The sequence below is a fragment of the Lolium rigidum genome, chromosome 4 (assembly GCF_022539505.1).
Source record: "Lolium rigidum isolate FL_2022 chromosome 4, APGP_CSIRO_Lrig_0.1, whole genome shotgun sequence".
NCBI classification, from domain to species: Eukaryota; Viridiplantae; Streptophyta; class Magnoliopsida; order Poales; family Poaceae; genus Lolium; species Lolium rigidum.
In genome coordinates, this window is record NC_061511.1 from 174079460 (window position 1) to 174094458 (window position 14999).

The 14999-nt window shown below is 48.1% G+C and overlaps 1 protein-coding gene across 1 annotated transcript; it reads left to right on the forward strand.

Moving 5' to 3' along the window:
* The first annotated feature begins 3634 nt into the window (after positions 1-3634).
* Positions 3635-14253, forward strand: LOC124647817 (wall-associated receptor kinase 3-like). Its single transcript, XM_047187685.1, has 3 exons — positions 3635-4676; positions 4769-4933; positions 13736-14253. The coding sequence occupies exons 1-3, from the start codon at positions 3635-3637 to the stop codon at positions 14251-14253; spliced, it is 1725 nt and encodes a 574-aa protein (XP_047043641.1).
* The last annotated feature ends 746 nt before the right edge of the window (positions 14254-14999 follow it).

Consider the following 14999-nt stretch of genomic DNA (forward strand, 5'->3'; position numbering starts at 1 on the left):
AGAGAGAGAGAGAGAGAGAGAGAGAGAGAGAGAGAGAGAGAGAGAGAGAGAGAGAGAGAGAGAGAGAGAGAGAGAGAGAGAGAGAGAGAGAGAGAGAGAGAGAGAGAGAGAGAGAGAGAGAAGAGAGAGAGAGAGAGAGAGAGAGAGAGAGAGAGAGAGAGAGAGAGAGAGAGAGAGAGAGAGAGAGAGAGAGAGAGAGAGAGAGAGAGAGAGAGAGAGAGAGAGAGAGAGAGAGAGAGGCAAAAGCCAAGGGAATAAATGAGGGAGAGGCGATGCCTCTTTTTATAGAGGGGGATGGGGAGAGAAGGTGGGGCCACTGAAAGGATCGTATGCCGCACCTAGAGGGGGGGTGAATAGGTGCTACCCAATTTTTAGTTCTTTTTCAATTTAGGCTTGATACAAAGGTAAATTCTCTAGATATGCAACTAAGTGAATTTACCTATATGACAAGGTAAACAACTACACAAGATATAGCTACACAATATAAGAGATAGAATAGGATAGAGGTAACCGAGAGTGGAGCACGCGATGACACGGAGATGATTCCCGTAGTTCCCTTCCTTTGCAAGAAGGTACGTCTACGTTTGGAGGAGTGTGGTTGCTACGAAAGCCAAACCAACAGCCACGAAGGCTTCACTCAGATCTCCTGTGAGCAACGCCACGAACGCCTAGCCCACTTCCACTAAGGGATTTCCTCGAGGCGGAAACCGGGCCTTTACAAGGTTCTTGGGGCACACATCCACAACCGAATTGGAGGCTCCCAAATCTGTTACAACACAACAATCAACAACAACTCATCAACACAAATCAACTAGGGATCCAAAGAGGAACACTAGCAAGGGGGCCCTCAACAAAATGAGGGGAAATGCAAATTGCTTCGGTGAAGATGTAGATCGGGGTCTTCTCCTTCGATTCTCCAAAGCACAAGGGATTTGGGTGGTTGAGGGAGGAGATCCGATGGATTTGGTGTTCTTGGTGGCTCAACAATGGTGTTTTGCTTTTTGGGGAAGAAGTGAGCAGCTGAGCCATTTGGAGAAGAAGACTATAAGTAGTCGGTGGTGGAGATCCCGCCGATCCTGTCGTTGGAGAGAGGTGGCCGGTAGTACCGGCCAGGTTGGGCCGGTACTACCGCTCCTAGGCGAGCGGCGCGGCCAACCGGAGCGAGCCACGTGGCCGAGAGGGGCCTGGAGCGCGCGGGCCGGGAGGGGAGGCCGGAGCCTCCGACCGGGGTACCGGCCAAGGTACCGCCGGGGCTCCAACCACCCTGGACAAGTCCTGAGCCACTCGGGCTATAACCGGTACCCCGGGCGGTACCTAGCCCGGAGGCTCCGGCCGCTGCGTGGCCGGTGGTACCGCTCGCACCACCGCCGGCGACCAAAACTCATGCTTGCTTCTAAGGCAGTCAAAACTCATGCTTGCCAAAACTTCTCTGCAATCTTCCCCCTCCAATCTTCTCTGCAACGGTGATCCTGGCGGAGTTCCCTCTCCAATCTTCTCTGCAGCAGCCAAAACTCATGCTTGCTTCTAAGGCAGTCAAAACTCATGCTTGCTTCTTCTTTTTTATCTCATAGCTTCACTCTGATTTCTCCACGCGCCTCCGGAGTCCCAGGTCCGACCATCTTCATCGCAATCTTTCTCTTCTTTAGTGTCAGCCGATCCGGGGCACCTCCAATGTCTTCTTCTCCAACTCCTCGCACTAGCTTCCAATCGTCGGCCGCCATTTTTCCTTGCACAGCGGCATCCATCTACTGAGAAGTCTGGCCATCCTCTTCCAAATCACCTGAAAACCAGGCCACGTTAGACGTCTAAAATGTAATTCATTTCTCATCTTCCACAGATTCCAAATGACTGCAGATGTAATAGTATTCAGTGCACCATTTTTCTCATTGCTAATCCAAAGTCTAGCAACCTTCTCGTAATTTCCTCCCACATCTCTTTTAACCAAACTAGAAATGTAAGACCAAACATTTCTAGCCACATCACATTCAAAGAATAGATGGCACATGCTTTCAGGTTCACTACAAAATAGACATCGGGCATCATGTACCGTCTGTCTTTTGGCAAAATTGTCCCTAGTAAGAATTTTATTATGTGAAACTAACCAAAGGAAAACCTGGACCCTAGGGGGGTATATTTAGCTTCCAAATAGTGGGGATAAAAACCTGTTTTACTCCCCTAAAATTCACCACTGCATACAAGGACTGTGAGGAGTAAACTCCTATAAAATTTAGTTCCCAAACCATCTGGTCAGGCTCATCCGCCAGCTGCTGGAAGATTGCTTTTAGTTCTTCCCACTGTAGCAATAACTTGTCATCAAAATATCTCCTAGAGGATAACCTCAACTCTCCCCCCTTCCCAAATCTTATTAATGGTTTTCGTCTGCTCATTAGAGACAATGTAAAGCTCCCAAAAGTGTATAGCCAAACTAGTGCTCCCAAACCATTGGTCCTCCCAAAACTTAATATTTTGACCATTACCAACCAACCACTGGTAGCCAAACTTCGCTGTTGTGAACGTCCACGAAACCCCTTTCCAAAAAGGAGAGGAATTCAACTCTTTACAAGCAAATAAGTTCGGATGTTGTGTTCTATACTTGTATTGGATAATCTCCTTCCACAACTTATGACCATCTAAATTAAATCTTTTCACCCAAGAGGATAGCAAGGAAACATTAAGATCTCTAATATTTGCAATCCCCATCCCTCCAAATTCTCGTTTCATACTAACCAGGTCCCAATGTGCTAAGTGATATTTATGGTGTCCTTCGTAGTTATCCGATAATCAATGGGCCATCTGTGAGTTAATAGTTGTCACTGCCCATTTTGGAAACTAAGAACCGATAAAAGATAAATATGTATGCTTGCTATGCAAGAACTGATTAATTAGCACCAGTCTGCTAGCATGACTCAAAAGCCTCCCTCTCCACCCAGCAATACGTTTAATAATGCTATCAATCAAGGGTTGTAAATCTTGTTTACGAAATTTTCCAAAATGCAACGGCACACCTAAATACTTCAAAGGGAACTCACTAACTTTGCATCCAAAAACTTGAGCTAACACATTAACCTCTTCTAGTGGCACATTAATAGGCACCAGGTCACTCTTATTAAAATTAATTCGCATCCTAGACAAGTGTTCAAAGATAGACAACAGCCATTTTAAATTTTGCGCTAGACTCACATTAATACTAATTTATTCGTGTGTATAATGGTAGGAACCATTGTTTCAATCATATGCCGACGACTTCGCCGGCCAGTTGGCGGTTGCTGCCAATGCGAGAGAAAAGAATCATGTGGGTGTGCCGTCCCTCTCTCCACTAAAGAAGTATAAATACAGTATTGTAATATGCATAGTCACCACGGACCTTTTTCTGCTGTTATCGGGGTCAATTATTGGCAGTAGTAATGTACTCTACATGTCCTTTTTACGGAGTAGAACACAATGTGGCGTGTCTGCTGGTGACCTACACAAGCTGACCTGCTAGTGGGCATAAGAAAACCCAAGACTCGGAGATCTGAACAAACTAGCTAACTCCTGATAGTTAGAGATTACCACGTATCGTTGCACGTACCTTGTGCCGGAGTGATTAACCAGTGCAGAGAGCGAGTTAGCAAAACAGAAGTATCTGCACACCATGAAAATACCCTCCCAGCTGCTGATGCCGCTGCTGCTCCTTGCAGTAGCGGCACCAGCGGCTCAGTTGATCTTGCCCGCGATTGCTGAACAACGGGGACTGGAAGCGCAGCTGCAGCCGATAGCACATCCGGGCTGCCAGGACAAGTGCGGCGAGATGAGCATCCCCTTCCCCTTCGGCATGGGGAAGCCCGGGTCTGGGTGCTTCCTTCCTGGATTCGAGGTATACTGCCCCTCTTCATACCATCCCCCCCGCGCCTTTCTTAGGTACAACGTCAGCGGACCATTACACCTGATGAGCATCGGGAAGCACAGGTTCAACGTCGCCGGAACTGTTTCGGCCGATTCGTACGAGTGGGTAGAGCTCATGGACATATCAGTCGCGGACAACGAGGCGCGGGTATACAGAGTTGTCAGCTCCGACTGCAGCACAAATTCTACGCATTTCACCGCCAAGTTACAATACACAAGGCTCGGGGACGAGGGCCCGTTCCTCCTGTCGGCGACGCGCAATGTCCTTATCGGTGTCGGCTCCAACGTCGAGTCTTACATGGTGAGTTACCTCGGGGAGGCGGAGAATGAGACGAAGGCCTACATGCCGTCCTGCCTTTCCAACCTCATGGGGAACCTGGAGTACGCGACCAACGGTACGTGCTCAGGGTTGGGATGCTGTCTGGCCGACTTGCCCAAGAAAACGGACCCCTTTTCCAGGTTTGGAGTCTCGTTCATGCCCCGGCAGAATTTTCTGTGGGAAACCACTCCGTGCTTCTACGGCATGTTGGTGGACAAATCCTGGTACAACTTCTCTACGCTTGACTTGAACGGCCTTGGGGCGCTATACCCCAGGGGCGTACCCATCGTCCTGGATTTCGCCGTCAGAAACCTTGGCTCGTGTCCAGCGGAAGGACAGGAGCCACCTCCGGGCTACGCCTGCGTAAGCGGCAACAGCACCTGTGCTAACACATCCGGAGGCGCCTATGTCTGCAAGTGCTTACAGCATTACGATGGCAACCCTTACATCGCTGGTCGTGGTGGATGCACAGGTATATTTATTTTTTCAGAATACACACAGGTATATTTACTTGAATTTATCCTTCATTAAACGTAACGAATTCCCTCATTGCATTCTTCCTAGACATCGATGAGTGCGCCCTCCCTGATTCATATAATTGCTCGCCTGACGGGATCTGCAGCAACAGGCTGGAAGGCTACGACTGTCCATGTAAACCTGGAATGAAAGGCGATGGCAAAAAGGGTCATTGCGCAGAAATTTTCCCTCTGGCAGCAAAGGTGGTTGTCGGTAAGCACTGACTTTGCACACCAATTTTCACGGTTTTGCTCATTATCATTCTCATTCAAACAAGAGTTATTTTAAAGATAATTCAACTCTAAGACCATCAAATTTGTGTGGGTCCTATAAGTACCAGGTGGATTGTAACTGATATTTTTCAGTTGCAAGTTAGTTAAAACTTGGAAAAACTATTCAGTTAGCATTAGCAGCAATCGACATCGTGTTTTGCTCTTTGCCATCAAAAATTATATCTGTACCATTAAAAGATCCAGATTTCAGAAAAATACCACTAAAAGATTGGACTTTAGAAAAATACCACTGAAACCTTGCTCTCTTAGGGCGCGTTTGGTAGGCTGCATGCCCCTTGGTTGCAATTTCCGATCTGTTTGGATGCCTGAGCCGAGCCGCCTTGTTGCACCGCACGGTTCTCAAAACACCTTTAGGACAGGCCGCGCCCTCATCGCCGTGTCGCGCTATGTGTATGTTGGCTCTCTGTATGCCCACGGCCATGCCCGAGTGTGCCGTCGTCGGCCCCTCACCGACCTCGCACCCATCCGTGTCTTCGTCGCCCTGCGTCGGCCCGTGGAGGCCGCACTCAGCCTCGCCTGCCCTGCGCCCGGCCGCGCGCTCGGTCTCGGAGGCGCCGCACCATGTCGTGCCCGGCCGCGCCCTTGCTGGCCACTCGTCGGCCTCGTGCTCGGCCGCGCCCTCGCCGGCTCCTCGTCGACCTCGCGCCCGACCGCGTCCTCTCCGCCCCACGCCAGCCCGTGGCGGCCGCGCTCAGCCTCACCATCGCCGGCCTCGTCGCATGTCAGGACCTGGAGTTGATGAGTAGTTTGGGCTGATTTTGTCTTTGTTAACTGCTAAAGTAGATGTTATTAGAGGATTAGTACGTACGACACAATACTACCCACACTAATACAGACCAACCAAACATATGTGAGTTGTATCTGCTCAGATTTGCAGGCTAATACATAGCAACTAAACGAAATGGCATTTGAGTGTCTAACGATGCAACCCAGCCTACCAAACGACCCGTATTTCATGGCTCATGATCCGTTCGCCACGTGCAGGTAAGCACATCTCGCTGGTGCAGTGAGCCAGGATTTCAATGAGGCAACTAAACACGCCCTTACTGATTTCAACCATCACCGTGAAGTCCACTTGAGCTGGGCCAAATTGACTGAAACCAGATCAGCTCTTAGCCCCTCATCAGCTGGGCCAAATTGACTTAAACCGTTAGCTCTCAGTCCACCTCATCCACGCACAACTCAGGTAGAAGAGCGAGGAGGGGAGCGCGAGGACCACCTGCGCCGGCGGCGTACCTTCCGGCGGCGCGCTTCCCCGGTCTCTCCTCATGGTGTGCCCTCACTCGGTCCCTCCACCCTCTCTTCTCTCGCTCCCTCTTGTTTTCTTGGTGTAAAGTTATTTTTGGGGATTCTATAGATTTGAGAGGGGATGGATGCTGTTGAAGTTTCATACGGGCAATCTCCCCTAATACTATGAATTTTTCTTGCCTTTGTGGACAGAACTCTTATTTTTTTTAAGCAATCCCCACAGGGATCGAATTTTCATTATCACGAGATAACAAAAATACATTGTCATGGTTTAATATTTACATGCACGACAGCAACGATCCATGACCAAACCAGCTAAAAAACAGTTTTGCTCAACTACTGAAACCACCATCGCAACTTCACAAGTCACCCAAGAACTAACAGCACACAGGGAGCAACTCCCTAGGATCAAAAGCACTACAACACTCAAGGTTTTTCTCACAGCGTAACTGGAGGAACATACAGAAGATTTCAGGTATGCATATTATCATCAGCACCAGCATTGTCTTGAGCATCAGTCTTCATTGCATCGCCACCTTGCTCGATCAACTGCTGGGGGGCCAGTCACCGCTGTATTCCCACCGCCATTCCCTCTCCCAGCACCCATGGCCAGATTGATAAGAGCATCTGCTCCTTGCTGGAGTTGTGCAGCCTCAGCATCCGAGTGTGTACCTGCCCAGTATTTCATAAAGGAAGTTGCAAGAAAAATAAGGTTAACAGGATTTTTCAGGATTTTTCTTTCAAAGCATGAACTGTTACGCGTTTTTCAAATCCCCCAGCAAATTGCTGCCATACCGGCGATCTGGACATTGCGGCTCGCATGGGAAAATTGTGGCATCCACCAGTGCAAAAGATCCAGGTCGGGTGGAGGCACCCACAACCATCCCCACCAGGCTTCAAACATAAGTAGCTGCAGGACAAGAAATGAAAAGATGCAAAATAGATTCATTTGTAGAGCAAAATTGACAAAGTGGATCACCACTCCAATTTCTTTTCAACAAATTGTCTTTAGTGGCTATTGCATTGGACAGAACTCTTATATTTTCCCTTAACCCCCTAATACTCTCCCCTGATTCATTTGTTTTTCGCTCATTTCACGTGGAGTTCACGGTGATGCTACAAATCAATAAAGGAGTAAGCTTTGGCTGGTATTTTTCTTCTTACGGTGATATTTTTCTAAAGTCTGGATCTTTTAATGATACAGATCTAATTTTCCCAAAATCATTCCCCCACTTTACTTCCAGAGATGCCAAACAGTGTAATGGACATTAGGCCATCTCCAACGAGGTACGAGTACGTCGCGGCGGCCCAACACGGAGACGCAAGCAAAAAAATTGTCCACCGCGAAGTCCGTCATGACCCAAAGCCGGCCCAAAATCTGGGCCTCCTTTGCATGGCCATGGACTCCACGCGGACGAGGCTCACGTCCTCTCTTGTCCTCCTCTGGGTCAGTCTCCCAACTGGACCATCTTTTCCAAATCCTCCCCTCTGCCCCGCCGCTGCCCCTCGAGCACCGATTTGCCACCGTACCCGACGACGGCTGCCAACGCCGTGACATCGCCCGGCGGCTGGAGAGGTGGTTTTGCCACCGTTGGAGCAGCAGCAACCGAGGTCGCTGCCCTCGGAGCAGCAGCAGCTGTGGTCGCCGTTGATTTCGTTCGCGGGGATTCACAAGTCCTTCAGAGGTGTGATTCCTGCCCCTGCTGCGTGGTCGCATCGTTGGCTGCGGAGAGCTTTGCCCACATATTGTGTTGGTCCGCCGTGGCTTCCTCCGCCTGCAGGATGTTCGGAGAAATGGGCAGACCAGTTTATCTAAACTTAAACTTGCCGCCATTTTGTCTACAGATCATGGTGGACATCGGAGATGAGTTCTTCTTTAAGAACGTCATTTATACGTCCTCCGACGAGGAGTCTGACGACGACTTGCTGACGAACGCCGCCCGCCACGTTGCTCATTCATGGGCACAATGTCGCGCATATTCCCATGTACCGTCGCTCGGTAAAGGGACGTGCCGGTGTGTTGGATCAGAAAAGAGAAGACGGCGAGCTGCTGTTTGGTGATTACTTCCACCGCACCAAGGCAATATACACACCGGCTATGTTTGAATTGTTCCAGATGTCAAGATCATTGTTCGAACGACTCATGGACGGATTGAAGGTCTATGACAACTATTTCGTCTGTAAATAGGATGTAATTGGCAACGTGATCTTGTCTTCTTACCAGAAATGCAGAGCAACAATTAGGATGTTCGCATATGGCGTTTTCGGTGATCTGGGAAATGAGTATGTGCGGATGAGCGAGTCCAGCTTCCTGGAATCAATGTATAGGTTCTGCAGAGCAGTGGTTACTGTGTTCGGTGTAGAATACTTAAGACAACCATTTGCATCAGACATAACCCGTCTATTGTCAATCAACGTTTCCAAGGGGTTCCCTGAAATGTTTGGCAGCACAGATTGTATGTACTGGGCACTACAAGGAACATTCTGAGGGATGCATTGTCATGCCTATGAAATTGGCACTCATTTTTTTTGGGATGAATAGCTCCCATAATGATATCAACCTTGGTGTTTGATAGGCTTGCACATGGCGAGTCTCCTGAGATCAGTGCCACCAGTACAACAAGGGATACTAATGGCATCTATCCACCTTGGGCTATGCTTGTGAAGACAATCCGGTGTCCCAACGGCGATGAATAGTTAGGGTTTGCTAAAAAGCAAGAAGCGGCTAGGAAAGATATCAAGCGGGCATTTGGTGTCCTCCAAACTCGATGGATTATTGACCGGCGCCCTGCTTAAGTATGGAGGTCCAAACCATGTGGGAGGTGATAACCGCTTGTGTGATCATGCACAACATGATTGTTGAGCAAGAGCGGGATGATTCCCTGTTTTGACAATGATTGGGAAGGCCAAGGAGAATTGGTTCAACCTTAGGGTGGTCCGACAACGTTCAAGGATATCCTCTATATGTGTGTCACGAAATTCGCGATCAAACAGTTCACAATCAGCTGCAAGCTGATTTGGTTAAGCACATGTGAACACATGTTGGTAACAATGTCGAGAACAATGAAGAAAACCTTGCGTAGCCCATTTTGTATCATTCAACGTTTCATGTAATGCACATGCTATGTTACTTAATTATTGGACGAACTATTTCTGTAGTAAATTTTGAAGCGTTATGTGTATTTTTCTATTTATAAAAACTATTTGTGTTCTTAGTTTGCAAAATGCGAAATTGTATGGGTGGCCGCGTTGGGTGGAGGGCGCGACCCAAACGGGCAAACAGAGTCCAACCTCTCCTCCCACATCCGGACAGCCATCTAAACGGACCAAATAGATCACCTTTTGTGTTCTATTTGCTCGTCCATGTTGGAGATTGCATTAAGAACAGCCGAGTATATATTTCCCCGCCACGCCCTAACCGAAGATAAATGGGAGCTCCAATTTCCGAGGTGGTGTTATCAGTTGCAATAGACGCCATACCTTCTTAGACTAGTCACAATGGGAAGTATCATATAGTAGTGTCATGCATATGATACTAGTATACGATACTATCTTCACAATGCATAGTATCATGTAGTGGTATCACATGTTACACGTATTTAATGATTTGTAGAATCTCAATACTAAAGTGTGTACAAGATTTGTTTGACATTAATTTTTCTAGTTCTACGTGCGATGATACGGTAATACCTATGATACCACTATCATCTCTTTCATCATTAGTTAATGTGACACATCAGCTTTTTTCATGTATGTAGTGCATGATACTAGCTATGATACTCCTATTGTGAGTAGTCTTATAGAATAGAAACACCCAAGACCAGGTCAGCAGCTGTTTCAGGGGTTTTACCACAAAGGCTACAAGTTCGGTTGCATGGCAGCCCCCTTCTCATGAGCCTGTCAGCTGTCCAATTCCTGTTACGCAAGAACAACTGCATGTAAATTTTTCATTATGCCATTAATCTTTGCCTTCCACCCACCCACCCCACCTCCACCCCCCTGCTAAGATGGAGTTGTTTTGGTCGTCCCACAAACTGAAACTCATATGCCATTTTTGGATAGTAGTTCCCACTTGTGCATGGCAGTCACTGAGTACTGTTTGGTCTTTAGTTTTCTTTTTACAAAGGGAACATTAATATCGTAGATATCAATTATACACAGCCTCTGCAATAATGCAGTTTCTTAATAACAATACAGATGCACACAACACAAAAAAATAGTACAGTTCTGATACATCGATCTACCTTGTAGCAGCTTTGCACCCCCAAAAACACCTGAACTTTAAATTCTAAAAAGCGATGCTTCTAAGATTTTAAACAGCTTGCTTCGGTCCTACCTGGTTGGGAAAATATCTAGTGATACCACAACTCACATGATACCATGATACCACTTCACAAAATTCAAATTTGTAACTGATAAAAAAGTTTAAAATAAATTTGTGGCTGCTCGCAAGATATGTGTTTACATTGTCTAGAATTTTCAAATCCAAATTTAAATACACACGGAGAAACAAAAAAGACAAATGTTGTGTGAATAGTGTCATTTTGTGTTTTTGTCTTTATGTGGCACTATTCATGCTGGATTTCTATTTTTAGTTTCTCTAAGAATATTTCGAATTTGGTTATGAAAATTACAAGGTTTGTAAACACACATCTTGTGAACACCCAAATTTTGGTTCCGAATTTTTTGACACTTACAATTTAAATTTTGAAGAGTGGTATCATGGTATCAAATAAGGTGTGGTATCACTAGATATGTTCTCCTACCTGGTTGGAATTGTGTTTTAGCCAAAAGGAATCAGAATTCTGTAGCCCATGAGATTGCTTCCTATGTGAGACCTCGTATGGGTGTAGGTGCTGACTGGAGTTGTTTGTACACATATCAGATTGTAAAGGCTATTGCCTTTGATTGTAATCACGAATATGTTTTATGTGATGAATGAAAACCTTTTGGCCTAAAAAAATTCACACTCTCAAAACAATGCATTCAACAATGCCACTACCAGACACACCAATTAAGGGCAGAAAGGTAATACGTGAACTTCTCACTTGTTGTCACCCCCACTTGCGTACCGTTGCTACGAGACTCTAATCACCCATCAAAGTTCTTATTGCCACAAAGACTCGAACCACCTCCATTAATATACCTTAGATCTCGGCTTTCATGAAATTCTCTACCCTTTGACTTCAGACGTAAAACACATGTCTTATGATGGTAAGAGATAGCAGAGTTTCGCAACACTCTCTCTTAAAACCAAACAGTTGGAAAAAACACGGGAGCGCATGATCTAATCTCATCCGATCTAGCAATCTCTAGACATGAGACGTCCAATGAAGTTCGCTGAGGCAAAGCCTTCTGAAACTCGACACTCTAGCCAGATCAAAGTGGGAAAGCATCAAACAGATCTTCATCTTGACGCAAAGTAAGCCTAGGACCGCCACGTTATTTGAGCACACCAGCAGGCCCCCACGCCGCCAGTTAGAGCAGTGAGAAATCGGCCGCAACACCACCATACCCGCAACACTTGACGGTGCCGTTGAAGAAGAGGTAGACATAGACGTAGTCGGGCTCGACGGAGACGGGCATGCCAGCGAACGAAGAGACGAGCAAGAGTTGATTTGAGCGATGGGAGTATCGACGACTGTAGATGAGGAACTGCTAGGGTACGAACGCATCCGCAGGCATCTGAACCGACAAGCCAGATGCTCCCAGCGCGATGGACGCTCCGGATATAATTCATGTAGCTGGGGCCCACCCGTGCCATCAGAAGGGATCTGAACCGCCACTGATCCCGAGCTCTCCAACGGCTCGGACGACCGCGTCTCGGAGGTAGTTGTCGTCGGTGCGCCCTGCCAACTCGTCGTGGCCACCGCGAGAAAGTCTCCGAAGACCGGCGGCGGTGTGATTCTCCTCCTCGCCAGTGGTCCACGCCACTTCCCCACACTTGGTGGTCTGGAAATCCTCAGCCCTGTCGGCGACGTGGACGAGCTACGACGTTGCGAGTCCGCCGTGTAGACGCATGAACTGGCGACACGGAGTTGTGCCGTCCATCCAAGCCTGACAATGTCGGCCTTGTTACCGTGATCCTACCGCCCGGCAGCTCCGCATTCAATTCCCTGCGACCACGAACAGAACATGAACATGTACCTTCGAAGGGCGAGGACAACTCTGATGGCGATCTCTCCCAAAAACGAGACGCGGGCATAGGGAATCTGATTTCCGTCCAAAAGTTGGCGGCAAGCTCTTCGTCAGATCTACTTCCCCTGCTCCCAACCGTTGAGTTCGTGGCCGGCGGGCTAAGGATCACCAATCACATTGAAAGCCACGCCTCGAAGGGAAACTCGGAAAAGCATGAGCCGTCCTCCGACTTGGATTTCGAAAGGGTTTTTTTCTCGGCTGAGATTTCCGAAATCTCGCCGAAAACCGGAAATCTCGCTACCCTCGGAGAAACAACGCTGCTGGCCAAAAAAAATTGGTCACATTTGAATTTATACTTCAGAAAAACAAGATTTAGTAGCATACGAAACGAAACTTTAAACACAAAGATTGGTCTACTGTGTTGGTAAGTCGGTCGAGGTAGCCCGATCTATTGTACGGCTAAATAGCGAAAATATAGCATGTTGGTAAGTCGCTCGAGGTAGCCCGCTCTGTTGTATGGCTAAATAGCAAAAATATAGCACGTTGGGATTAGAACCCCTGACCTGGTGCCTAACCGCTCTGCCTAGAAACAACTCTATTGACATACGGACAAGGATTTGGATTTCGTCCGGAAAATTCGAATTTCGTCCGAATTTCGCCCATTTCGGTCAGGACCGGTAAAGTAATTTCCGAGACGAAATCTACTGAATTTTGAGGATTTTTTCTGAATTTTTCTAAAAAGTCAACCATTTGTCAAAAACTTCAAAGAAATTCAAATTTTGGACCAAATTTGATCGAATTCCCTTGGCAGATTCAAATTTTGTTTCTCTATTTTCGTCCGAGATTTGACCGAGAAATACCGAAATGGGCGAATTTCGTCCATCTCGGTCAGGGCCGGTAAATTTCTGAAAACGAAATCCAAATCCTTGCATACGGATAGTTATCTTATTTGTTTTAAGGTTCAAAAAAATTCAATTCAATTTTTTTAAATAAATTCGATCAGTAAATTACCGAGATTTCACGGTAACCGTTAGTTCCGGTGCCCTAAGGTAAAAATTGTTAACCGAGAAAAAGAAACCTTGCCTCCAAGGCATTGTCGTCCATACCCAAGCAGGAGAACCGCGATCCGGCCAGGGGTTTCGACAGGTAGCCCAGCGCCAGCGTAACCACCAGTGGCTAGGTATCCGGTCGGCTTCACCTATCATCGTTTGGGTATAGCATGTCAAGTTCATTATTCTACTCCGTATTGTCTAATTAGGAAACGCTATGTTTGATAATTGTATACGCTTTCAAACATATTTCATCTAAAATCTCCCACTTCTCTACTCTTTTGTAGGTTTTGCTGCCTTGATTGTTGTACTTGTCCTCATGGTTATGGCTCGTCAACTCCTGAAACTAAAGAGATTCTATGAGCAAAATGGTGGACCAGTACTAAAAAGTGTAAAGAATATAAGGATCTATAGAAGGAAACAAATGAAACAAATAACAAATAACTACAATCGTATCATTGGAGAAGGACACTTCGGCAAGGTTTATTTTGGGACACTCGAGAACAAACAACCAGTCGCTATAAAAAGATCCATCAAGGTTGACAAGGAAATGAAGGCAGAATTCACTGGTGAGGTCATAATACAATCTGAAATGAGGCACAAGAACATTGCTAGGCTCCTAGGCTGTTGCTTAGAGATGGATGTTCCAATGTTGATGTACGAGTATGCATCAACAGGGAGTCTATATGATATTCTCTTTGGATCAAGACGCATAAATGTCATACCCGTAGGTATACGCCTGGGAATTGCTGCTGGTTCAGCTGAAGGCCTAACATACATGCATTCGGGGACTAACGCTAGCTGAGGACAGGATGTGCCTAACACAGCGCCTCTGCTCGGGCGACGAGGCAGGCGACTGGGACGTCGCCGCGCCTCTCCGCCGCCGCCGCTGCAAGTCCCGCGCCCATGGGGGGCGCCTGGACGTTGCCGTCTGCTGCTCGCCGACGGGGAGTAGGTTCTCCCCCTTGGCGGACGCGCTGCGCTCTCCGCCCTCGCCCGCGCGGGCTGGCTCCTCAGATCTGGAGTGTGACGACGAGGACGCAGTGGCCGCCTCGCCTGCTGCAGTCTGCCTGGGAAGTTTCTTCGACCCTGCTTGGACCGTTTCGGGGGCGACGGTCCCATCGCCGCCTCATCCTGCTCCTGCTCTCCGCGGCGCTGCGCCGCCGCCGCCGCTCCTGGGGGAGCAGGACTTTCCGCCGCTGCCATCCCGGGGGTTGCCTCTGTTGGAGCCTCAGCCTGCTTCACAGATCCCTGCGCACCGGGGAAGTGCGTCCTTCCGCGTGGGGGATCTGGCGATTCCCCTCCCGGTGCCACGAAGGCCGCCGGTGTGCTCCTCGACGGCGCCGCCGCCCGCCGCCACTTCTCGCGACCCTGACGCTCCTCCTGGGGAAGAAACCCTAGCGGGCCTGCCTGGGCCACGGGGGCCTGGAGGGCCTGTTGGGCCGCTTGGGCTGGGCCTCTCCCATGCTGTCGGTCGCAGGGGCACGACGGAGTTTGGGAGCGCACCGTCGGATGACCTACACGTGGCCTCGCCTCCGATCCAACAGCGCT

Excerpts from the sequence above, each read along its gene's own strand:
- LOC124647817 (XM_047187685.1), top strand. The coding sequence starts at position 3,635 with ATGAAAATACCCTCCCAGCTGCTGATGCCGCTGCTGCTCCTTGCAGTA. Across the intron at positions 4,677-4,768 it reads TGGTCGTGGTGGATGCACAG|ACATCGATGAGTGCGCCCTC; the intron begins GTATATTTATTT and ends CATTCTTCCTAG. Across the intron at positions 4,934-13,735 it reads GGCAGCAAAGGTGGTTGTCG|GTTTTGCTGCCTTGATTGTT; the intron begins GTAAGCACTGAC and ends ACTCTTTTGTAG.